Raw genomic sequence first — 26596 nt, forward strand, 5'->3', positions numbered from 1 at the left:
ATTTGGTGGCGGACCCCTAGGTACTCTATCGTGATTAGGGCCGTAGGGTACGGCTGGGTGCGGCCCATCACATCCGTCACTGGGATCCAGCGGTACACTGGGGTGGCAGCTGGGAGGAGCTGGGGCCGAATTGCTGAGACTGCACTCCCAGAGTCCAACAGGGCTTGTAGGATCAGCCGGCCTATCTTCACAGTGGCACATAGACTCTGCACCTGCTTGCCAGGCGGTGGGTTATTTTCCCAAACGAGGGCGCAAACCCTTGGCAAGGCCTCAGTGAGCACGCCGGCTTGCCTCTGCAGCTCCGCTGTCTGTGCTAGTTCTACTGGAGCGGCTGGGTAGGCTGCCTCCAGCTTTCCCCACATCCTATCCTGGCGTTCCTCCAGCCACGGTCCAAGCTCCGCTGGGGCGGCGGCCTTGGGAGGCCGCCCCTTGACTGGTGCCTGCGTTGGAACGTCTCTCCCCGTACGGGCCACCAACTTGTCAGGGCTTGCCGCCGCTGCCGCTGGGCGTGGCACTGGGCGGTCTGCTCCTGACGTCACAGGGGGGCCAGGGATTCTGCAGGACCCTGCTCTGTGGAAGGAGGGGCGGTATACCTCACCCAGACTCCCTCTCAGTCCACTCGCTGGCCTGCTCAACCTGGCCTGCTTACCCTCTGCGTCCTCCTTCATCTCCTCCTTCCAGAACTCTCCTCCAAACCTCCACCCTTGCATCTTACTGCTCTCACTCCACATCATCACTCCTCACTCACACCCACCACCACAGGGCTCTTCCCAGCCAGCTTTTATAGGGCTTCCTTCTACTGCCCCACCCCTCTTCCAGCCTGGCCTTGGGCTGCACCAAGCAGTTGCAGCTGGGGTAGCTGATCTGGCCCCACTGACCAGCACCAGCTGTGCCTTGTTCTCTGGCTGCCCAGCCTCCCTGCCTTGGCTGATTGCTGAAGGCATGTCCAGCTGCAGTCCCCTGGCTAGCAGCCCAGCCTCCCTGGCAGAGCTGATGGCTGAAGGTGGGTCCAGCTGCGGCTCCTTGGCTGGTTGCCCAGGGCTTCCTGCAGAGTGCCTCCAATAGCCCCACCTGGAGTGGCTTGGCTTTTGGCAACTCCTGGGCCAGGCTACTATTTTCTAGCTGGGGCATGGCTTTGGGTTGTTGGGGCTGCTGCTGCTTCTCCTCCTCAGGTAAGGTCTTTGGGTGGGTGACTGCTGGGCTCCCAATCCCTCTGCCCTTGCCCCCTTCCGCCTTGCCTAGCCCCCTTTCCCTCCCTAGGGGAGTGGGACTCGCTGGCCTCTCTCTGTCTCCCCCTGCCTCCTGAGGCCCTGGGCTTTTGCTCCTTGCCCCTGGCACCGGCAGGTTCTGGCTCCATTTGCCTGTGGGAGGGGTTGACCTGCTGTCCCCCAGCTGCCCCCTCTGCCTGCCAGTCAGACCGGTTGACCTGCTGTCAGCTGGCTGACCAGTTGACCTGCTGTCTGCTGGCTGCCCCCTCTGTTTGCCCATCAGCCCGGCTGACCTGCTGTTCCCTCCTACCAAGTCTGGGGGCTGGGACCCAGACCCCGGACACCTGTCAGTTAAGGGAGATAGAGACCATGGAATATATGTTTTTACATGCCCATGCTATAAGGCAGCACACAGTGAGATCATTACCCCATTGTTCAGAAAAAAACTGGGCTTCTCAGAAAAAGCTAGACTTGATTTTCTTCTTTCCGATAGAGATACCAAGATTACTTACCAAGTAGCCAGCTTCTGATGGTAGTATTCAGGCTAAGGAAATTTTATGGTATTTAGATTGTAATGTAACTGTTTTATACTCTTATTATTATATCTAAATGTGGATTTTATATGTTTCTTTTTATGTTTGGTCTAAGGGCCACAACAATGAATGAATGAATGAATGAATGAATGAATGAATGAATGAATGAATGAATGAATGAATGAATGAATGAATGAAAAGGAGCTGAGGCGTTGAACCCACTCCCAAATTTTGCCTATGCTCAACTCACCTGAGTGACTTGCTATTGCACAAATTTCGCAGCTTGGCTCTGGGAGTTGCTGTCAGGGGGAGCAAAGGAAGGAAAACTGAGAACTGGTGTGGTGTAGGGCTTAGACTGTCAGATTAAGATGTGGGAGACCCAATTAAAATCCCCACTGTGCTATGGTAGCTGCTAGGTGACCTTGGGCTAGTCACTGTCTCTCAACCTAATCTACCTTGCTGGTTTATTATGAGGATAAAATGGAGGAGAGGAGATTAATGTGATCTGCTTTGGGTCCCCATTGGAGAGAAATGTAGAGTATAAACTTCATTAAAGTTGAAGTCTGTGTGAAACTGATAAAAGAAAGGCTGTTTGGTGAGTGGGAAGGAGAAAAGGAAGCAAGAAGATAGGAGATGATATGGAGCTGCCAGGAGGAAAGAGGACATAGTGCAGTGAAGGGGATACAGAAGAAAATGAAGAGATCCCTGCAAATCCTTGCAGGTTCCCAGCTTATACTGTATATTAGTCTCGTGTATACAATAAAATGAACTTGTAAACGAAAAATGGCACGGTATCTAGTTTTCTGTCTCTTGAATATTGGTCAGTGATGTAATGTAATATATCAGGGGGATAAATTTTATTTTCCAATGTATTCATTATTGCATCAGATATAGCCATGTGTCTGCTAAGTGTGGCACTTGAACAGTTACTGTGATCTAGCATGGTTTTCTAAGTAGTTAGCCAGAGCTGAAAAAGATGACAAGAGGCATCTGTTTCCACATGATTAGCCCTGGTTTGAACTTCAGCATTATTCAGCCTCAAATAATATTTATTGTATTGTCGAAGGCTTTCACGGCCGGAGAACGATGGTTGTTGTGGGTTTTCCGGGCTGTATTGCCGTGGTCTTGGCATTGTAGTTCCTGACGTTTCGCCAGCAGCTGTGGCTGGCATCTTCAGAGGTGTAGCACCAAAAGACAGAGATCTCTCAGTGTCACAGTGTGGAAAAGATGTAGGTTATTTGTATCTACTCAGGAGGGGTGGGGTTGAGCTGAGTCACCCTGTAAGAGTTTCCCAGGGTGTGGAATGCTAATGGCGGGAGGCTTCACTGTATCCTGAGGAGGTTCTTTTGCATATGGATTGGTACTTGATGTGCTAATCTTCTCTGCAGGGCTATTGTCGGGTGTAGAGTGTTTTGTTAGCCTGGTGTTTTTCAGAACTGGCAACCATGCTCGGTTCATTCTTAAGGTTTCTTCTTTCCTGTTGAAGTTTTGCTTATGCTTGTGAATTTCAATGGCTTCCCTGTGCAGTCTGACAAAGTAGTTGGAAGTGTTGTCCAGTATTTTGGTGTCCTGGAATAAGATACTGTGCCCTGTTTGAGTTAGGCTATGTTCAGCCACTGCTGATTTTTCAGGTTGTCCAAGTCTGCAGTGTCTTTCATGTTCTTTTATTCTTGTCTGGATGCTACGCTTTGTGGTCCCGATGTAAACTTGTCCACAGCTGCAGGGTATACGGTATACTCCTGCAGAGGTTAGGGGGTCTCTACTGTCTTTTGCTGATCGTAGCATCTGTTGTATTTTTCGGGTGGGTCTGAATACTGCTTGAAGGTTATGCTTTTTCATAAGCTTATGAACAACTCGAAATGTGAGCTGGAGAGTCAGGCTCCATCACATGCACCATCTTTGTTTGAACTGGCAGGGAAGTGATCCCAGCTGTATTACCACATATAACAGAGCTACTGATCTCTGAACTCAGATTTGTCAGAATACACGCTTAGTTCATCATCTGAGAAACAGGCCTCACAAGAGGCACCCAAATAGGGCCAGTAAGCAATTCTAGTAGAGTCATTCTTATAGGCTGCATACGCATTCATCGATAACCAACCATTCTGCCCTTTTAGGGGGTTGACGTATAAAGACAGTGGTGTAGACATAACAGCTGGTAACACCTTGGTTCAGAAAATTAAGCCTTTAGCAGCTGCCACATCAAGACCAGGTAAGAAAAAAAGTGTTCATTTTAATTTTTTTTAAAAACTTGGTATCATCATTAATCCATAAACAATTGAGGTCTTAACATCTGTACTAAAAAATGAATTGAAGCTTCAAGGTTAAGCGTCTGCATTAGTCACTGTGGGTTCTGAATTGTGCTACAGAAGTATTTTCAGTGGTATAATTATTCACTAACAGTCCCTTAACTCTTTTCTGCATCAGTTTTTATTTTGCTTTTTACAAAAGGTAAATCGATTAAGTTAAAAATGAGCAAAAGAGGCCCTGCATAATTGAGGGCTGTTTCCTATCCTATCATATTTCTGACCACATGACTGTACAATGATACTTCAGTTGGCACCAACACATGTGGGAGACAGTGAGGGCGATACATATTGAAAGATACTCACTCCCTCTATGCCCATTGTGTTTTGTTTTTGACTGTGTTATTTCAAGATCTGAAGAAGGAAGTAATGGACTTAATGGAACTCTGTGAATGCCAGTACTTGGGGATAACAACAGGGGAAGGCTTAGGCCTCTGTAATCTGCTTGCAAGCCTTCTTTGTAGGGGAGCATCTCTTGAACCTCTGTGAAACAGGATGCTGGACACGTAGATAATTAGTCTGATCATGGCTGCTTTTCTGTTCTTATGGAAAAGCAAATCTGAACTTAAGTTTGAGAAAGAAGGCTAGAGGCACCCAAGAAACACCTCATGTTGTTAACAAACCCTTCTTTACTCTGATTGGTAGGCTGTAATGCTGATCTTGGAGGATTTGCTGGTCTCTTTGACCTAAAAGAAGCTGGATACAAAGATCCAGTTTTGGTATCTGGAACTGATGGTGTTGGAACAAAGCTCAAGGTAATGAGGAGGAGGGTATGAATGGAATTTCTTTGCATCTTAACATCTGGCACCTTGCTTAGTAACTGAATATTTACTTACTTCTACATCACAGTCACATATTGGTAGAAACTAGCAAATTACTATTCTGATGGTTGTTGGGGGTTTTCCGGGCTGTATTGCCGTGGTCTTGGCATTGTAGTTCCTGACGTTTCGCCAGCAGCTGTGGCTGGCATCTTCAGAGGTGTAGCACCAAAAGACAGAGATCTCTCAGTCCAAGTCCAAGTCCAAGACCACGGCAATACAGCCCGGAAAACCCCCAACAACCATCGTTCTCTGGCCGTGAAAGCCTTCGACAATACAAATTACTATTCTGTTAATTTTTGAGTCTGCATTCAAAGTGCAGTACTGAAAATCTCTACTGTATTAACATTTTTAAAAATAATCTCAAGTCATGGTTTGTGTTTCTAATTCTCCTTGTGTTTTCTTATGATGCTTTATGAGAGGCATTGTAATGTAGGACTGGGAAGAGCTAGGTTCCCATTTTCATGCTGGCATGAAGCTCAAAGGTAGATTTTGGACTAGGCTCCTGGTCTCAGCATAATCTATCTCACAGGGTGGTTGTGGGAATAAAATGGGGACAGATGGGAAAACCATTTGTTTCCCCAAGTTCCTTGGAGGAAGAGTAGAATGAAAATCTAATGAATAAATACATCCACTACAAAGAGGGGGAGGAAGCTTGCTGCATGTGGCTGACCCCTTCTTGCTGGTAGCTGTCAATTTGTCTTTTCTATATTTTTAATATGACATAAAAATAGGGCTATAAACATCAAGTAGAAAGCTACACGTGAGGTGCAGAAACAATAATTATTGTAATAAGACACAATAACAAAAGGCATAGTGGCAATAGTTACATGCAAATCAAATATAGTCACACAAGTAAACAATGCCGGAATGTAGCTTCACTCCACTGCAGTCAAGTATAATAAAAGAATGCCCCACAAGTCCAAACCACCTTGGTTAGGCAATAGTTAAAGCCAACTGAAGTCAGAAAGAAGTAAACGCCGTGAGTTCGTAGGACCAGGGGCTGAAGGCACCCGTGTGGCACACCGGAGAATCCGTCCAACAAACAGGGCCGGCAAATGCTACCTGTTGTTTCGTGGATTCACTTCCTCCGGGACGGTTATCTGCGGTTTCCAATAAACAAACTGTAAAACAGACCAAGAGCATATGGAAAATACAATCCTCAAAGCATAAAGTGGTAAGTGTACCCACTGAGTAAAGAACATACTTACAAAGTTTCTACAGTGAAAAAATCTCAATCACATTAGTCCAAGAGTCAACAAATGAATGAAACTGCAAACAAACCAAATACAAACAAGAGCATATGGATAAACTCCATTTCTGCAAAAAAAAAATGAAATAAAATAGCATACATACAGTAAGTGAAACGCATACTTGGTAAGTATACAAAATATATAAAATAGCATACATACAGTAAGTGAAACGCATACTTTGTAAAATCAAAAAGAGTCCAGTAGCACCTTTAAGACTAACCAATTTTATTTTATTGTAGCATAAGCTTTCGAGAATCAAGTTCTCTTCATCAGATGCCTGATCCGAACTGGTCAAATACAGAAGAGGAGGGGAGGGGAAAGAACAGGACATATATCACAAGAAGACAGAATGCAATTAGTTTGAAGGCAATCAAAACATTCCTTTGCTTGTAAATGTAAACATCTCCTGTTGGTGTGGAGTCAGTTTGCCGCAGTGAAGGTATACAATTCCTATGTAGTATAAGCCCTCGATAACCACAGCTCTCCCTGCCAGCTGCATCTGACAAAGAGAACTGTGGTCCCCGAAAGCCCACAGGCACTCAGGCTGAGATAATTGACAAACAAAGCCCACACCAGGCGTCTCTGGGCTCCCCCAGACCACGCCTCTGTAAAGGAAATCTGTTACCTGTGATAATGTGATAACCATTCATAGTCTCTATTCAGTCCCAGCTTGACAGAGTCAAATTTGCATATGAATTCCAATTCAGCAGCCTCCCGTTGGATTTTGTTTTTGAAGGGTTTCTGTTGAACCACAGCGACTTTTAAGTCTTTGGTGGAATGTCCTGGTAGATTGAAGTGTTCTCCCACTGGTTTTTGGACGTTTCCATTTCTAATGTCAGATTTGTGTCCATTTATTCTTTTGTGTAGAGGTTGGCTGGTTTGTCCAATGTACAGAGCAGAAGGACATTGTTGGCACATGAGGGCATATATCAGATTGGAGGATGAGCAGCTGTAAGAGCCAGAGACAGTGTAGTTGATGCCATTGGGTCCTGTAATTGTATTCCCTGGGTAGATATAGGGGCAGAGCTGGCATCTGGGTCTGTTGCAGGGCCTGGTACCTGTGCTGGTGGCCCTGCTGGCCGATTCATGATTGTAAGTGAGAAGTCGTTTAAGATTGGGGGGCTGTCTGTAGGCAAGGACAGGTCTTCCACCCAGGACTTCTGAGAGAGAGGTATCATTTTCCAGGATGGGTTGTAGCTCCCTGATGATACGTTGGATGGGTTTGAGCTGGGAGCTATAGGTGACAACCAGTGGTGTTCTGTTGTTAGTTCCTTTAGGTATGTCCTGGAGCAGACTGTTTCTGGGTACTAGTCTGGCCCTGTTGATTTGTTTCTTCACTTCATTTGGTGGGTACTGTAGTCTCAAAAATGCTTGTTGTAAATCTCTTAAGTGTGAGTCTCGGTCGAGAGCATCGGAGCAGATACGGTTGTAACGTAAGGCTTGGCTGTAGACAATAGACCGAGTGGTATGTTTAGGGTGGAAGCTGGAGGCATGTAGATATGAGTATCGGTCTGTTGGTTTCCGGTATAAGGTGGTATTTATTCGTCCATTATGTAGTTGTACAGTGGTGTCCAGGAAGCGTACCTGTTGTGTAGAGTGGTCCAGGCTTAGGTTGATAGTAGGGTGAAAGTTATTGAAGTCCTGATGAAATCTCTCAAGGGCTTCCTTCCCATGGGTCCAAATGATGAAGATGTCATCCAGGAATCTTAAGTATAGTAGTGGTGGTTCCAGTGGATGGGAGCTGAGGAAGCGTTGCTCCAAGTCCGCCATGAATATGTTAGCATATTGTGGTGCCATGCGTGTGCCCATGGCTGTGCCATTCACCTGTAGATATAAGTTGTCACCAAATTCGAAGTAATTGTGAGTGAGTACGAAGTGACAAAGTTCAGTGGCGAGGTGTGCTGTGGTTTTGTCCGTGATAATATTCCGTATGGCTTGCAGTCCATCTGCATGTGGGATATTGGTGTACAGGGCCTCCACATCCATGGTTGCTAGGATGGTGTCATCTGGTAGGTTGTCAATGGACTGTATTTTCCTGAGGAAGTCAGTGGTGTCCCGTAAGTAGCTGCGTGTGCTTGTGGCATAGGGCCTGAGGATAGAGTCCATGTATCCCGAGACTCCTACTGTGATGGTGCATTTTCCTGAAACAATTGGGCGTCCTGGGTTACCTGGTTTGTGGATTTTGGGTAGTAGGTAGAATCTTCCTGGTCGTGGTTCCTGGGGTGTGTCCATATGGATGCATTCTTGTATGTCCGTGGGGAGTGTTTTTAATATTTTATTGAGTTCCCTTTTGTATTGCTCCGTGGGGTCAGAAGGTAGTATTTTATAGAATGTTGTGTTGGAGAGTTGTCTTTCTGCTTCTTGTATATAATTTTGTTTGTCCATGATGACAACTGCTCCGCCTTTGTCAGCTTCCTTGATTACGATGCCAGAATTATTTTGGAGGCTGTTTATGGCCTCTCTTTCTCCACGGCTGAGATTCTGCTTTAGGTGTTGTTGTTTGTCAATTATCTCAGCCTGAGCACGTCTACGGAAGCATTCAATGTAAAAGTCCAATGAGGAGTTACGGCCCTCGGGGGGTGTCCATGTGGAATTCTTTTTCCTGGAGTTTTGTAACGGTGGTTGTGTATTGCTGGGTTGGGGGGGTGGGGGCTGCTGAGGCTGCTGTGATGGTGTCTGTTCAGTGCTTTGTTCATCGTTTTGTTCAGCAGAGTAGTTGAAGAATTCTTTCAGTCTTAGTTCAGTGCTTTGTTCATCGTTTTGTTGTAAGTATGCGTTTCGCTTACTGTATGTATACAAATGAATGAAACTGCAAACAAACCAGATACAAACAAGAGCATATGGATAAATTCCATTTCTGCAAAATAAAATAAAATAAAATAGCATACATACAGTAAGTGAAACGCATACTTTGTAAGTATACAAAATATATAAAATAGCATACATACAGTAATTGAAACGCATACTTTGTAAGTATGCGTTTCACTTACTGTATGTATGCTATTTTATTTTATTTTATTTTGCAGAAATGGAGTTTATCCATATGCTCTTGTTTGTATTTGGTTTGTTTGCGGTTTCATTCATTTGTTGACTCTTGGACTAATGTGATTGAGATTTTTTCACTGTAGAAACTTTGTAAGTATGTTCTTTACTCAGTGGGTACACTTACCACTTTATGCTTTGGGGATTGTATTTTCCATATGCTCTTGGTCTGTTTTACAGTTTGTTTATTGGAAACCGCAGATAACCGTCCCGGAGGAAGTGAATCCACGAAACAACAGGTAGCATTTGCCGGCCCTGTTTGTTGGACGGATTCTCCGGTGTGCCACACGGGCGCCTTCAGCCCCTGGTCCTATGAACCCACGGCGTTTACTTCTTATTGACTTCAATTGGCTTTAACTATTGCCTAACCAAGGTGGTTTGGACTTGTGGGGCGTTCTTTTATTATACTTGACTGCAGCGGAGTGAGGCTACATTCCGGCATTGTTTACTTGTGTGACTATATTTGATTTGCATGTAACTATTGCCACTGTGCCTTTTGTTATTGTGTCTTATTACAATAATTATTGTTTCTGTACCTCACATGTAGCTTTCTACTTGATGTTTATAGTTTCTAGTAGTGGGGGTGCCTCTGGGTTTTGTAGCCATAAAAATAGGGCTGGCAACAATGCTCTCTCCCTTTAACCCAGGCTTAATGTGATGTTATTGACCAGGTGATGTTATGCTGTGAAAAGCTTCAGCTACCCACTTCCATGTAATCTAAAGGGGCAGGACATTTTTTTTCTCCAGTTTGCTGGCAGACTTATGTGACAAAGCCTGATGAGCCATTCCACCAAGTTTCTTGGACCTCAGGCAGTCCCTCTCAAACTATTACAGCACCTGTATTCACTTTTTTCTTTTCCTTGTTCCTGACACACTTGTTAAACTTCCAGCACTTTCTTCCATTACTTGTGCCTCATTCTTAAACAGGAACTAACACCCAACAGTGCCCCTATCTAAGGGGCTCTGCTGCCTTGCCCTCTTTTCCTCTCTCAGCCATTGGCTGCTCAATGCTCGTGTAAGTCATGCCCTTTGAACCACTGTCCTGTCTTCACAGTTAGACTGCTCCATGGCTCCAGTGATATCATCTGTTCTATTAAGGTATAAGCTATGCAGCAAAATCCTTTGAGAACTGGCAAGTTGTGGCAACTAAGCAATTGCTGAGAGATTTTGGAGAAAATGTCCAAGGCCACGTCTTTTTCAAGTCTCATTGCTAAGACTGAAAGTTGCACAAGAACACATCTCAATCTTCTGGGAATAATACTGTCTTGTATTGGTCAATGTAAAGGGGAAGCCTCTCAGATATTAGCTTGGGTCCTATACCTCCTTTCCGCCAGCTCAAGAAGCCTTCCACTGATGCAAGGAACAAGATTTTCCACTGCTTTAGTCTTCCACATGCAGCTGCCTGGTTTGTGTGGTTTTTAAACCATGTGTGTCCCCTAGCGTCACCTTTCTTGTACAAATAAGTGGCTTCTGGGGGACTGGGAAGACATCAAAGAGTCACCTTTGCCTGCACCTTTCGCTGGCGCTGCATAGAATCCAACCTATCGTACTTATAAGGCACATCAAGCCCCGAAATTGTTTTTTTTCCTTTCTCCTTCCAGATCGCCCAGCTGTGCAACAAGCATGACACAATTGGCCAGGATTTGGTTGCCATGTGTGTCAATGATATCTTAGCTCAGGGAGCTGAGCCCCTTTTCTTCCTTGACTACTTTGCCTGCGGGAAACTCGATGTTGAGGTGGCTCAGACAATCATAGCTGGAATAGCTAAGGCCTGTACATTGGCAGGATGTGCCCTTCTTGGTATGACAACTCACTTTCTCTCTGGAATGTTTTTAAAGGCTTTACATTCTCTGGATGGTTTAAAACAAGCATTGTTAAAGAGAATTCATGCGCTGTGTTTGCTGTGGTATGAACCTAAGTATCCGTTGCCCATTGAATATGCATTGTTGGCAGAAGGAGCTGAGAAATGCAGCTGGCTGGAGAAGGAGAGCAGCCTAGGTTAGTTCCTCCTTCTTGCCCTGCTGAAGGAGACAGAAATGGGAGCCAACGGAACCATGTGTACTACTGAGTATACTGAGAACAAGATTAAGACCATGCCACTTTTTCTACAAGATATTTATTGAGGCAAGATACAATACTATTTGTTACTTTGTCCAGCATTTTACCTTCACATATACATCCCTTTCCGAAGTGATATGAGAATCCTTGGTGAATAGCAGTCTATAATAATCCATGTGGAACTTGATCTTTTACTGTGTTAAAAGAACCAGAGGGGCAGATTGAAGCGCTTATTGAACTGAAGGAGGGAAAGAATGGGTATTGGTTCTTTGAAGGGAGTGTGGAAGGCAACAGCTATCCTATTCATTGGAAGAAAAACAAACAGTGAAGATAAAATATCCTTCACTGATGACTTTTAGTGCCCAACTGCAGTTTAACTCCCTATTCCCTCTCATTAATTCAGACCAAAGTTACAGTGTGTTACTTGAAGTAGTTTTCTACAGAGAATTAAAGGGCCACTTTTGGGTCAACCACTGTGCCTTAATTCAGGTATCTTTATGCTTTGTGCTGCCTTTTCCATAGAAAACAAAATTGTGTCATTTGTAGGCCCCAATGACTTCTTGTCTATATGCTTGACAGTTCCTTCCCCTGCTGTGAGGAACATTCAGACTCTTGATTTTCAGCTAGCCGTTACTGTCCCATCAAGAAGTACTATGTGACTTTCCTGATTGTAATGCTTAGTCTTTCAGTCAGTGTATGATTCCTTTTCGCTCACCGTAGGTTCTTTTCGTAACAAAACTTCCTCTAAAAGCATGGTTGTGTCCTCAGATTTCAAACTGTTACTTAAAAAATACCCTCAATTGCTCCTTCTTCAGCTTTCCTTCCTATAGCTGATTACTGTTGTCTCTAAATTAGGACTGGAAAAATGGGACAGTTTTTCATTGTGTGATTGAAAATAGGTACCTTTATTTAAAGAGCAGAAAACTTTTATGACTGGCTGAGCTTACTATACCTTGTGCATATAGGAATCCAGCAGTTTTATAATGGCCACATCTAACACTCACATTTTCTTTTTCTGCCCCTCTATCCGCTCCAGGCGGAGAAACTGCTGAAATGCCTGGCATGTACCCACCTGGAGAATATGACTTGGGTGGCTTTGCAGTTGGTGCTGTAGAACGGGGGCAGATGCTCCCCCAACTAGATAGAGTTGTCAGCGGGGATGTTGTTATTGGAATTGCTTCCTCTGGCATTCACAGCAATGGATTTAGCCTTGTGAGGAAGATCATTGAAAACTCCCCTTTCAGCTATTCCTCACCTTCAGTGGGTGGCTGTAAGGACCAGACATTAGGTAAGAACTGTAAAATACAAACTTCTGATCCTCTGGAACATATGGATTAGTTCTGAATAACATTTGCTCACAGTTACTGTAATTGTTTTATTTGAGTCTTGTATCAAAGGTTTTGCTTTGAATGAAACTCTGGTGATGGTGAAAATGAGTATTTATGCTTTGTTTTTAGGTGCTGGAGTAATTTTAACTTTCTATTTGTTTTTCTCAAGCATATACCTCAATGTTGCTCATATTATTTTATCATCAAGATCAATGTAAGGTCAGCATGCCAATATTTCCACCTGTGTCTATTGTTGTGCTGACATGATTCTCTAACTGCTTCACAGGAGAACAACTGCTGACCCCTACTAAAATCTATAGCAAGGTTCTGTTGCCAGTTCTTCATTCAGGTTGTGTGAAGGCATATGCCCATATCACTGGAGGAGGGTTACTGGAAAACATTCCACGTGTCCTCCCAGGATCATTTGGTGTAGTTTTAGGTAAGGAAATCAGAAGGAGCACCAGTAATTTACTTCTTAAATACTGCCTTCCCCCCTTTTATTCTTTATATTGAATTTTTTAATAAAAAAGGAGACACATTTAAGGTAACTTGCTCTTCTGGGGAACATTTCTGGAACATGCATTCTTCCAAGACAAAAGGATGTTTAACAGCAGCCTAAAAATGAGCAATTCATCAATGCAAATTTTCATTTAGTTATATCTGAGAGACCTATCCTGCACATTTAGGCTATAGATAAGGGAAGACAGGTATAGAAAGAAACTAGGAATGAAATATTCTCTCTCAGTTGTCCGCTGAAGCTGATGTTGCTTGTGTGTGTGTGTGTGTGTGTGTGTGTGTGTGTGTGTGTGTGTGTGCGCGCGCGCCCATGCACGCGCATGCGCATGCGCATGCGCGCGTGTATGCATATAAAATGCCATCAAGTCTAGCCAACTTATGGAAAGCTCTGCTGGGGTTTTCAAGACAAGAGACAAACAGAGGTGGTTTGCCATTGCCTGCCTCTGCTTAGCAAGGCTAGCCTGGGTCATCCAGGTCAGAGCATGTTGCTCTTGGGTTTATAGATTTTACGTTTGCAAAGTGCATCCACAAATTCAAACTTAAGATTTGAGAACTATATTTATGTGTCTGTGTGTCATTTATCTTGTTAACTGTAAAATGTTCATCAAAATACAACTGTGTTTTCAGATGCCTTAAGTTGGAAGATACCTGAAATTTTTTCCTGGCTCCAAAAAGAAGGAAACCTATCAGAAGAGGAAATGGCTCGAACATTTAATTGTGGGATTGGTGCAGTCCTAGTTGTGCAGAAAGAGCTTGCTGGACAGGTTTTGAAGGACATCCAGAGGCATGAAGATGCATGGCTGATTGGGAAAGTTGTACCCCATCAAGCAGGTTACTATGCTGAGCTGCAACTCTCTGGGGATGTCTTGGAAGATTGTTTGCCCATAGATACTGTATGATGATTGTACTGTGCTAAGGCAGTAGCCTAAAATTCTGCAGATGCCACATGTAATGAGTAGATCATGTGACTTGAAGGAAAGTAGATTTTCTCATTATTTGACCCCTATTTATATGAAATTCATAAACTCCCCAGCCAAAGGTATTTTTTACCCATGTTACATGATGATGAACATTAAAAGAATGGTAACCATAAAAGCAGTTTGACATGAAATAAGGAAGCTCGCAAACTGCCTAGGAAGGTGGCAGACTGTCCTTGGTTGGAAGTTTTCAAGAAGTAGTAGGACAGGTGTTTGTTAGAGATGCTTTAAGTATAGAATGTCCTGGTTTGAGGAAGGAAGGAGATTGAGTTAATAGCCTTTTGGATCCCCTCCAGTACTGTGAAATGAACTTCATATGTATCCAAGTGTTTGGGTTAAATATGATACTTTAGAAGTCCAGTCATTATTGTACACTTGTAGTATGTCCTGTTTATTTTCATCTGATATTTCTTTTGTGAATTCAAGGGTCTGCCCATGTTGAAGTCAATAACTTGCTTCAAGCCTTACATGCAAATAGGTTAGAGATGGTACCTAATCAACAAAGCAAAACAAGGGTGGCTGTCCTCATCTCTGGAACAGGTGAGACACCTGCATTGTAAGAAAGCGGTGGGAAAGAATTTTGGGTATCTTTAGAACCATAGAGTATAGTCTTCTTGCAGGCGACTTTTTAAAAATGTTGAACTTTTAAAATATCTTATTTATAATTTTAAAGATTTCTTACAAAATGATAAAGAAGCATATATGACAAGCTGAAACAAAATGAAGTGAGGTCATATAATAAGAACCTAAACAATATAGATAAACGTAAGGATATCCAGTGATTTCAATCCACTAGTATAAAGAGATTTCCACTGATGAAATGACTCTCTTCCATTGGTAGAAAAGCCTTCTGCCAGACAAGTCTACTGTCAACAAAATGGAATTGTTGGATATAGCTCATTGTTTATGTAATGATTATTTTACATACTGCCTCTGGAGTGTTTTTTATATGACGGAGAGGTTGGGTAAAATTCTTACATGCAGCCTTAACAGACCAAACTTAGTAGGGATGATACTCATTGTTTAAACAGTCTTTTTTGCAAATGATCTGCCTAAACACACATCACAAAGTTCTGGCTTGCCAAATAATTTCTAAGTATTGGTTCAGGATTTGAGGGGTGAGGGTACAGATACGATGTTTTCCAAGTGTTTTACCTTAAAGAAGTGCAGTGGAGTATAACATGTTTTTAACAGATGTTTTCTCATTATTTCTCATTAGTCTTTTTAGCACTAATACTTGTATTGCACATATTAAGTGCCACCACTAATAATGAAGAGGCAGCTACCTAGAATGACAACAGTGTGGATTTGAAAGAGGAGTAAGACAGAATACATAAAACTATGTATTTGTTTGCAGATATTGGAGAAGTGTTGCTGATGGTAAAAAACTTGATATGTCAGTTATAGGGGGAAAAGAAAAACTTGGCTGAAATTTTTGGAATACACTGCAAATTGTTATCTTTTGTATCAACCCAGAAGCACTAAAGCTGATTCTGTGTACATTTACAAGAGAGAAGCATCATTGAACTCAATGGAACTCACTTCCAAGAAAACATTCATTGGAGTGGACTGCTTGTAATCCTCTTATGGAAGATTAACAGTGCAATTCTTAGTGGAGCTATACCCTTCGAAGTCACTGAAGTCTGGGAACTTAGAAAGGTGTAACTCTTCTTAAAATTGCACTGCTGTTTTATGATTTAAACAAAAACATAACTATAGATGGATATTCTGAATGCATTCAATGCATTATTAAAGTTTTTAAAAGGTATTTATTGAGTTGACTCAGGCTGATGTTATTTAGCTGCTTTTTAAAACTTTTTCAGAATATTTAAATACATCTTCAATATATCTGCATTTATTGTTTGGGATTCTTAAGGTACCAATCTGGAAGCTCTAATAACCAGCACTAAGAAGCCAACCAGCTATGCACAAATAGTTCTTGTCATTTCTAACAAAGCTGGCGTGGAGGGGCTGAAGAAAGCTGAAAGAGCTGGTATTCCCACCAAAGTAAGTAGCTTATGTTTAACGTAGCACTTTTCATTGTGTGAAAGAAACAACACAGTCATGAAAAGAGAATGTATTTGTTGTAAGTTCTAAACTTACCCTTTCCGTCCTGTGCTGGTAACACTGGCTCATTTGAGACACTGCATCAGATCACGGTTGAGAAAGCTTCATTATGGCTTTGTATTATGTCTGAATTGGGATGCCATGGTTTGTGACTGGCCAGCAAATCAGAATCAGAAACCAAGTTATGAAGCTGAATATTAAGAAATTCCATCAGCTACAGACTTGGGAAATCATTTGGTGGAATGTTTGTGCATGAATATTTAAAAGGGATTCACCTATCAGGGTCTTGCCTATAAGGATTGCTGAGGCAGTAGCCAAGAGTACAACTACAGTGTTAATCTCATCTCTTATAATGTATGAAAAACCTGTAAACTCTGTTTAGGCCTTGACTGATACCATCAATTTTTTGAATGAATTCCTGTCTGCCAGCTGGTATTGCATATGTCCACCCAAATAAAACTGTTTGACTGAGGCCAGTCTAAGGTCTCTGGTGAAATCAACAGAGAGGCAAAAATGTTAACAAGTGTACTAAAGTGTACTAAAAAAATTGTTCTTTTATAGCAGATTTATGTCCATTTAATCTTTTCTCAGATGCAAGCCTGTTTGTTCAACATAGGTTACTGATGAACATTTTCTGCAAAGACAGTATATATACAGCAATGATGGGTTGAAGTGGGTTTCCAAACCTATTCAATGGTTTGTGGAAACTATGGTTTAATATGATGTGTTGAGTCTGAAAGTCTCTCTACACAAGATGAATTACACAAGGATGCTCAAGGGAAGGGAGACACAATGTTAGCTGGGAAGCCAAGTTTTAAAAGACAGATAGGAAGGCTCTATCAGTTTCATCTCTCTGGAGCAGGCAAAGATCACTCCTCAGAGGGTTTGTTTGTTTCCTCTTCACCTCCCCAAAGGGGAGGTGAAATTGACAGAGCCTTCAGGAAGGCAAAGATGCTGGCTCTAGGGAGGTGAAACTAACAGAGACTTCCGATCTGTCTTTTTAACTACCCTTCCTGGCTAACATTGTGTCTGCCTTCATTTGAGCATCCTCATGTAATTTGTCAGATGAGAGAGACTTTGAGTATCTGTCATTGTGAGCAAATATTTTTACAGCCCTAATCCTTAGTACATGGAAGTGTCTCCTACTGACCAATAGAATTTATTTTGTATTCAGAGCTACAGCCTTAATTTTTTGCTTCAGTGTTGCTTTTTGTAAAGTGAGCGGCTTTCCTGCCTGTCATCCTTTTCACAATTAAAATTATAAAATATTTTGAAGTGATAATCTCTCCATCACAAATAGGGTTGCCACTAGTGGGAGGAGGGCCTATTACCTACTGGGCTTCGTTTTCTTTGCATGCACATACTCCAGGAGAGGACTCAGTGACATCACTTCCTGAAGTGACATCATTGCACTGGCCACAGGAGTGCTCCCACTCTTCACAGGGGGCCAATTCTTTAAGAAGAGAAGACGTTGTGGGAAGTGACGTCACTGCTCCCAGCTGGGAACAATACACCATGTGTTTGCCCGGGATGCTTGCCAGTGGCAGGTGATTGCCAGGTGGTTTGCCACCCCCTGCTAATTGCCAGTGATCGCCAGGCAAAGGGGCAAACCACCAGGAGTTTGTTCACCATCAGCGGACACCTAGGAACTCTAATCACAAAGGAGGATCAGAGTTAATCTACTTAATATGTCAATATTAAAAATTATGAATCATTGGATGACAGGTATAATAGGATTCAAGCACATTTGGGGTGGGGGGTGGGGGTTGCCCATTACATTTTGATTATTAAATTTTATAGAAGTCTACTTTATGAAGTAGGTGTTCAGAAATATTTAAGCTCTCAAAAAACAAATATGAGACCTTGTAGCCATGGATGCCTCTAAGACATCTAATGATTTGGTTGAAGAATTTTTGTACAACTGCAGTTTATTCACTATTGAAGTTTATTCAGTATTGAATAAATTTCTCACTTCATCCATGAATTTACTAGGTGGACTTGTACAGCCCGTGTCTTCTCCATTCGGGAATATGGGAGTAATAATACTGACCTACTCTAAAAGGGTATTGTAAGAATTGCATCGATAATGGAAGTGAAACATTTTTAATATGTTAAAGGGATCTCAGACCTGGTTCCTTGGCCTAGATCTGCCCTTTATCCCCTACCTGACTGTTGTCAGTGTCAGTCACAAGGCTAACAACAGTGAGTCCCAGCATGCTGCTTCTACTTGCTCCAAAGCTCAACTAATGAGCCAAAACAAAATGTGTGAACTGCTATATTATCATTATTTTGATGATAAGTGAGCCACAATTGATCGTCTGTGCTGCTGAAGAGACTACCTTTGCGGTACTAAAACATCTTGATTCAGAGGTAGGAATGTGCACCCCCCTCCCTCAAATTCAGTAAATCCAATTTTTTTACTGAATCTGAGAAAAAAAATCAGAATCTTCCAAATTCTGAATTGATTCTCTAATTCAGTTTGGGTATTTCAGAAAAAATTGGGCATTCTTTTCTATGGGAAAATTGCTCTGGGAGATATCCGATGGGCTGGATGGGTCATTTTCAACCACCAAATTTGGCAGAACCCTACTCCTAATTGTCCTCTAAAGATCTCCCAAGTTTCATGAAGATTGAGTCCCTGGGGCCAGTTTTATTGGCCCCCCCAAAAGGTGCCCGCCCACTCTCCATTATTCCCTATGGGGAAAAATATCATGTGAGCTATCTCGGGTGGCGTTTCTTCTGCCAACTCCACAAAATTTTCAGATGACCTTCTCCTGACTGTCCTCTAATGACCCCCCAAGTTTTAGGAATATGGGACCCCAGGAACCAATTCTGTGAACAAAGTGCCCCCAGCCACTCAGTTGTTTCCTATGGGAAAAAGTCAAAGCTGACTCCCATTGCAGAAACACACTGGGGCAAAGCTACCATGGCCAAGGCACACTCCCAAATGGAAGCTGAGCTAATCCTAGAGAAAGCCCAATAGTACCAAATTGAAGCACGGGAATGGAATTGCCCCAGAACCAAAGTGAAGGAAGGGGGCCAACACCACATAAGAGAATCATATCCATTCCATCCAAACCAAACTGAAGCAAGGGACAGTGTTGCAACTTAGCCCAACAGAAGCAGACTGAAGCAAAGGAATGCCTTGTGTTTGTGGTTGGGTACTACTTGGTTCAGTTTGTGGTGTTTCCCCACTGGTTGAATCCTATGCCTGGATGCTGTGAATGACACTGGTTCTGTTAGGCTAATGAGAGGCTATGTGGGCAAAAAAAGGAAAGAGGATATGGTGGCAGAGGGAGAAATAAGATTTCCCCTGCAAATCCTTGTGGGTCCCAACTTGTAAAATTCTAAATGTCTAAAATTCTTTATTCAAAGTTCTCAACATTTCTTGTACTTCAGTAAAAGAAAGAATTAATTCCTCCTGCAAATCCACTTTTACCCTGTTTCATGTCTTAGGTAATTGACCACAAGCTGTACAGCCGTCGTACAGAGTTTGACAGCGCTGTTGACAAAGTTCTTGAAGAGTTCTCTGTGGAACTGATCTGTCTTGCAGGTTTTATGAGAATCTTATCTGGTCCTTTTGTCAGAAAGTGGGCTGGTAAGTGAATCTGAATATATTGTACATTGTTTTTAAATGCTTGTAAAATTCAGCACTGTGTGTTGGCATATAAAGCAGGCAGTTAATAGAATCATTTTAAATCAGACAGATTTTGTATTAAGTCCCTAGTTTCAAAATAGCATAATGTTTCTCTCAGGTTTTGAGGGACTGTGACATTAAGAGTATATGATGGTGAAGCTGTACCCAAAAAGACTGTGAAGGTCCTTAGAAAGTCCAGAAATATGAAAGGAGGTGTTTTAGTTTAGGCGAATAAAGAAGAGCTTTTGTGAAAAATATGAAAGGAAGCTAGGGCAAATACATATTTTTTCAGTAGTTTGCCCTCTGTAATTTTTTTCCTCAAGGAGAAAACAAAATAGCTATAATAAATAAACACCGAAATCTTAGCGCTTGGACTTCCTTTGAAGAAAATTCCCTATTTTAAATGCTATTCTTTATTTGTACTATAATGGTCTTCATTATACTTCCAAAGTCAGTGTTGGCATGGTTTAACAGCTATGCAAGTGCAGCCAGTGAAAGACTGCATCTGCCTCACTGCTAAAGCCTACCTCCTTTTTAGCAATTCTGTGTTAAGTGTTCGGTTAGTTGCCATATCTATCTACCTCCTAACTTTTTTTTAAAAAATTGCTTTCGGGGAAAATATAGCTGTGGTGAAAGCAGCACATTTTTGTGCATATAAGCAAATCAAAGAGGAAAAAACGTTCTGGGAAGTTAAAATAGTCATTGTGGGTGGAAGGAGAGAACTTTGCCTCCTTTTCACCACCAGGTAAAATGTAACATGCCATTTCTGTTTTGGTGCACCAGTATGGATCACACTGGATAAATATACATTCATACACATGTGCCATAGCATAATCTACACATGCATAAATGCCCGTACTACTGCAAGAAACATGCATTTCTGACATGGTCTGTTTATCTGAGAGACCCAGGTTCAAATCTCCACTCTGCCACGGAAGCTTGCTGGGTGACCTTGGGCCAGTCACACACTCTCAGCCTAGCCTACCTCATAGGGTTGTTGTGGGGATAAAATGGAGATGGGGAATATGTTGTAAGCCACTTTGGGTCCCCATCAGGGAGAAAAAGAGGGTATAAATGTGGGAGATAAACAATGAACATACATTGGTGGCATGGTCTGTAGAAAACTCTTGATTTCATTTTGCATGAACAGGTTGTTGTGGTAGGTATAATACATCTTTTTAAAAAATACATTTTTCTTTCCATATGTGATCTCAGCACTTGATCTGGCATGCCTCCTCCAATAACAAGGCAAGCATTCAAAGAATTATGCAACTGATAGCATATGGAAAAGTGCTTTTAAAACTGAAGGTGGAGTGAGGAGTCAGAAAGTTAAAAGACTAAGTCAAAAATGCCATGGGGTTAGCTCAAGTCCTGTGTATGAATCTGAGCAACTCCTTGGATCTTGACTACATGGCAAACAGGCTGAATGAGTATCGGTGGCTTGCTAGCAGCACGGATGAAAAGTTCATGTTTACTGCTTCATTGCTATTTGTACTTACATTTGTTTAAACAAAAGAAATCCACTGGATAAAAAGATTGTGTAGGGTGTTTTTAACTGCCATCAATTCTTGCAAGAATATGAACAATAAACAGATTTTAAAGTTTGAGTTTATCATCTTTCTGAAAAGGAAATCCTATTCAGTTTGCCTCTTGCATTTTGTTGAATGCAGCATTACTTCAATGGCTTTGTAAGAAACAGAGTGAGAACTGAGAAAAACATTTTCTTTTTTTCTTTCTAGGGAAAATATTGAATATTCACCCTTCTTTGCTGCCTTCATTTAAAGGCGCAAATGCCCATAGGCTGGTATTGGAGGCTGGAGTTAGAATCACTGGTTGCACAGTGCACTTTGTTGCTGTAAGTTTGTCTTTTGTACTGTTTCATTAATAATGAGTTCAGTCTGAAGGAGCTGTGACTTGTGAGATTGCTAATTAGGCCATGATGAATGTAGAAGCAAAATATACGTTGCCCATAATGGTGTGGCCAGCAATCTAGGTTAGGGGTGTGCAGGGCCACGTCGTTTTGGGTTTCCCATCAGAATCCGTACTTGGACCAGTGCTATTCCCGCTTCAGGTAAACCTGAAGTGGGAAAAAAATTTGGGAATACCAAAATTACGGTATTTTACTCCGTAAATATGCTCCGTAAATATGCTCCGTAAATATTTGGAGCATACTGACATGATTCCCCCACCTCCCACCCACCCCTTTGTCTTATTTTCACAGTGATGTGGGCTTTACATTTTTCCTTTGGAAGACTGTTTTACAATAATCTAAATTATTATAGTATACCATAACTAAACAAATTGCCACACAAATTAAAAAATATATTTAGCTTTTCATAAGTGTCTGCCAGATCACCATTATATATATTATTTACTTGGACTTCCAAAAGGCTTTTGATAAGGTACCTCACCAAAGATTCCTGACTAAGCTTAGCAGTCATGATGAGATAAGTGGACGGATGCTTTTATGGATTCAAATTGATTTTAAGGAAGCAGAGGAATAAATTGACAGTTCTCACAATGGAGAGAAGTATGCAATAGGATCCCATCAGAATCCGTACTTGGACCAGTGCTATTCAGTTTATTCATAAATATCAGTGTAGTGGTCCAGTTTGAAGATGATACCAGATGATTCAGGATGCCGAAAACCAAAGTGGATTGCTGCAAGGAGGATCTGTCAAAATTAGACAAGTGGGCAACACCATGGCAAATGACATTCATTGTTGGTGAGCACAAGGTGGTACACATTGGAACTAAACCTTCTAACTTTATATGCTGATGGGGTCTGAACTGGCTGAGGCCGAGATCAAAAAAGATTTTAGGATTATAGTGGATAATTCAACTGATTGTGTGGCAGTGGTGAAAAAGATAACTCCGTGCCAGAGATTATTAGGAAAGGGATTGAAAACAAAACTGTTATGTAGAGCCAAGGCATGGCATATGTTTAGTTTTGGATATTGCAAAGCTGAAAAAAAGTGCAAAGGAGGGCAACCGAGACAATCAAGGGATTGGAGCACCTTCCCTATGAGGAAAGTATGAAAAGTTTAAGACAGTTTAGAATAAAAGGAGAATAAAAAGGAGAGATGAGAGAGGATTATAGGATCATACATGGAGTGGAAAAAGTGGATAGTGGGAGCTTTCTCCTTCTCCCATAACACGAGAGCTCAGCGGCACCAATGAAGTTGATGGGCAGTAGGTACGGGAGAGACAAACGGAATTTTTTTCTCAACAAGTAATTAAATTGTGGAATTCACTGCCAATAGAGGTAATGATGGCCATGATGGCTTTACAAGAGGGTTAGACAGAGTCATGAAAGGCAGGTCCATGAATGGCTAGTAGCCATGGTGGTAAAGGGGATCCTCCTGTTCAGAGGCTTCTGAAACCCACTGTTTGGAGGCAATCAGGGGAAGGCCTTGACCTTTGTGCCCGGTTTCTTGGCCCTCCAGGTTGGCCCCGAGTTCAAAAAGGATTAGATGGACCACTAGTCTGACCCAGCAGGGTTCTTCTTATATCCACAAATGCTGTACAAAATGGGATTGCAGGCTCTTAAAAATGATTACAGAAGATGTCCTCCATATTACGTCAGAAATCCTTTCCAAAGTTCTTGGGCTGGCACAGAAATGATCCAGAAACAGGACCATGCAGAGGATATATGTCCAGTCTAAATGGAGGGCACCACCAAAAGAGACTGCTTTTTTGATATTTCTCTCCAGGAGGAAGTTGATGCTGGAGCAATCATTTTTCAAGAGGCAGTTCCAGTGAAGATTGGAGATTCAGAGGAGACCCTGTCAGAAAGGGTGAAAGAAGCAGAACACAGAGCCTTCCCTGCTGCTATGCAGCTAGTGGCCAGTGGAGCTGTACGGTTAGGAGGAGATGGGAAGATAAGCTGGACACTGGAAAAATACAACTGACTCGCTACAGTATATATCATGGTGTTAAGAGACAAGAAAATAGCTTTGGGGGAGTTGTTTGTTTAATTCTTTAGTCTATCACAACAGCGTCTTACAGTTCTGACAGAGCTGGGCTGAGAAGAGACCATTCCATATTTCATTCCATATGAAACACTCTGCTGTATCCCTAAATACTAGTGCTATAGTTAGTATATTGGTTTAGGTTTGCACTGCTGGCCCCCTCCCTCCCACACACATTCTAAATATACATAATACTGTGATACATTTGAATGTGTATTACAGTTTAACTCATCACTTTGTGGAAGCATATGAATATTTTCTTGGGGTTGTTTTTATCATGGCTAGTAAGCAAATTGGGACCCTTAGAACCTTGTCTAACTCTTATTTGAAAGCAAGAATGGAATTTGGTACCACATATTTCCTTATGCCTTTCAAAAAGCATTTCCTGTTCTGGCAAAAGGAACAAAATGGGTGTGTACTTTGTGCTGAGCCTTTTGCTGTTTACAAAAATAATATCAAGCACCAGTAGAAGCTGAACTCCAGCCTCATTGGTGATGCATCTCTGTTGCCTGTTCTATATTCAACTGTTATGATCTCAAATCCCTTATAATAAAAATGTTTGCCAATATATGAAAGTATAATTTAAAAAAATCTAGATGATAATATTTTTCTTCTTCTTGCAGCAAAGGTAACCTGCAAAGTGTGTCGGGGTGTTCAAGAGAGACTGGCTGATGGCAAAATCAGTAGAAGTCTAAAACAAGTAACCGTGGTTCTGCTTTTGAGGACCAAGTTGTAGTCTTAAACCTACTCACAAGATCGTATAAAGAGATCATATAAAGTGAAATTCCAATCTGACACCTTTCTGGCAGTCCAATCCAGAACATAGCAGAATAGGTAGCAACAGGCAGTCCACCAATAGCTTCACAAAGTAGGGAATGGACTAGAATAAGTACCAGAATTTATTTGTTTATATAATTATTGATGCAGTTCCACCTCTGTAAACTGCAAGTTATGCTGACTGCACTGTTTCAAAGACAGAATTTCGGTTCTCAACCAGACCAAGAAGCCTGAACCAAAGTTTTAGGCAGCCAAGAAACAGACCAGGCAAATTCAGTTTCTTGACACTGTGCTTCCTCCATACAACTACATAACTAAGGGAGCAATCCTAAACACGGTTTCCTGGGATTAAGCCCAATTGAATAACATGGGACTTGTTTTGAAAGTGAACACAGTATTTATATGGACTGTCTTAAAAATATTTGCATTTGGGTGTAACAAGTAAGGGATACACAAGGATTTGCAGGACGTCTCATCTTCTCCTGTATCCCTTCCCCCACTGTTCCTTCTTTCTTTCCTGCTGGCAGCCCCCATATCGTCTCCCCTTTCCCTAGTTCCTTCTTTCCTTCCTAAACACCAGCCAAGCACCTTCTATCTAACCCCCATCTTCAGCTATAATTATTAGTTATTTACCTGATTTCTAGACCACCTCTCTCCCCAGATGGGACACAAAGCAGTTCACATTTTTGTCCTGTCCTCCCTTTTATCCTCACAACAACCCTGTGAGGTAAGAGTGTGCTACTGGCCCAAGGTCACCCAGTGAGCTTCCATTCCAGAGTGGGGATTCGAACCTGGATCTGAAACCACCATGACTTTCATTCAATGGCTAGTGGGTAGCAAGCAGCCATGCCTTCCAATGGTTGCTGCCAGGCCTGGTATCTCTCTCAAAGATCAAAACAGACCTGGAAAGGGCACTGCCCCCTCCTTTTACTGACAGAACCAAGACTTGACAGCTGGCAATATTGTAATAGCCTAACATGGTCACTACAGGCAGCCTTAGTTTCTTAAAGGTACAGGTGCTGTTTCTGTTACTGGGGGTGGCTGTTAACCTTTTTTTTTGTAAGATTTCAAGTTTTTTGCAAACCTGGTGCTTTTCTCAGGCTTGTATAAAAATGTGTCTTATCTATTAATGGCTCTAGGTGGGGCCATGTTGAGAGCTAGATATATTGATGTATTTGTTACCACACCCCTCCAAATTCATGAAATGCATATTCAGACTGGTGTGGAGAATTAGCTTACTTCTTTGTCCAGGGAGTGGGAACAGGGATCTCTGCAGGAAATGGACAACAGAAACAGGTTCAAAAGGTTACAGAGAAATATGGAGTTTATTGAGGGATTGTATACAATATTAGGAAGGGGGGCTTCTCCTAAGTAAATACTAGCAAGTATTCAAACAAAGCACAAGGGAGAGTACATTTCCTAACACCTAGAATACATCAGCCAGAGCTTTTCTAATTGGAGAGAGTATTACTTCTAAGCTAAAGTTATAAATATGGGGAAAACGGGGAACAGGTCAGAAGAAAAGTGAATGTCTAGTTTTTTGCTTAGCAGAGAGAAGCAGACTGCCAGATCTCTGCATGGTGCAGTGTTATTGGAAAATAAGGGGAGATACATTAAAGATAGGGAGCAAAGATATACCTTTCCTATTCTGCATGGAAATCAGGAGTAGGAAGGGAGGCTCCAGTGCATTGAAACTCTGTTACCATCGATAGGAAGCTCAGAGGAGCCTAAGTGATGTCAGCAAGAGTAGGCCAACCATGAGGTTATTGATAGAAAGTAGGAGGGAAGGGCAGGATATAAGTCAAATAAAATAAATAAATAATAAATTCAGAAACTAGCTACAAACGTTTGGCGACTGCAATGTAGCTTTTATGCACCTCTAGTTGCATTGAGGGAAGGCAGTTTATCTGCTGTGATGGGATTGGGTCCAGGCTAGAAACTTTGAATCTGATTGAAAGGTTCAAATTTTAGGGGAGTGGAAGGTAGAGAAAACTCCAAATGTGGGCATGGTTTTAAAGCATGTGGAAAATATGGAAAAGTCAGCCTGGGATGATTAACTTATCTGACAGGTTGCCAGCTGTTGTCAAAGATTAGGTAGAGCCTTG

The 26596-nt window shown here is 42.1% G+C and overlaps 1 protein-coding gene across 4 annotated transcripts in view; it reads left to right on the plus strand.

The window, feature by feature from the left end:
* GART (phosphoribosylglycinamide formyltransferase, phosphoribosylglycinamide synthetase, phosphoribosylaminoimidazole synthetase) overlaps nt 1–24282 on the plus strand; it is a 63832-nt gene extending 39550 nt beyond the window's left edge. For all 4 annotated transcript variants that reach the window (XM_054974262.1, XM_054974261.1, XM_054974260.1 and 1 more), the window contains exons 12-22: nt 3859–3953; nt 4693–4802; nt 10762–10960; nt 12255–12506; nt 12833–12985; nt 13690–13893; nt 14466–14579; nt 15916–16046; nt 19563–19704; nt 21483–21598; nt 23457–24282. In XM_054974262.1, the coding sequence (XP_054830237.1) occupies nt 3859–3953; nt 4693–4802; nt 10762–10960; nt 12255–12506; nt 12833–12985; nt 13690–13893; nt 14466–14579; nt 15916–16046; nt 19563–19704; nt 21483–21598; nt 23457–23654 (1714 nt within the window). In that variant the 3' untranslated portion in view covers nt 23655–24282. The remainder of the gene's footprint in view (nt 1–3858; nt 3954–4692; nt 4803–10761; nt 10961–12254; nt 12507–12832; nt 12986–13689; nt 13894–14465; nt 14580–15915; nt 16047–19562; nt 19705–21482; nt 21599–23456) is intronic.
* Nucleotides 24283–26596: the final 2314 nt, after the last annotated feature.

The sequence above is a fragment of the Eublepharis macularius genome, chromosome 3, assembly GCF_028583425.1.
Source record: "Eublepharis macularius isolate TG4126 chromosome 3, MPM_Emac_v1.0, whole genome shotgun sequence".
NCBI classification, from domain to species: domain Eukaryota; kingdom Metazoa; phylum Chordata; class Lepidosauria; order Squamata; family Eublepharidae; genus Eublepharis; species Eublepharis macularius.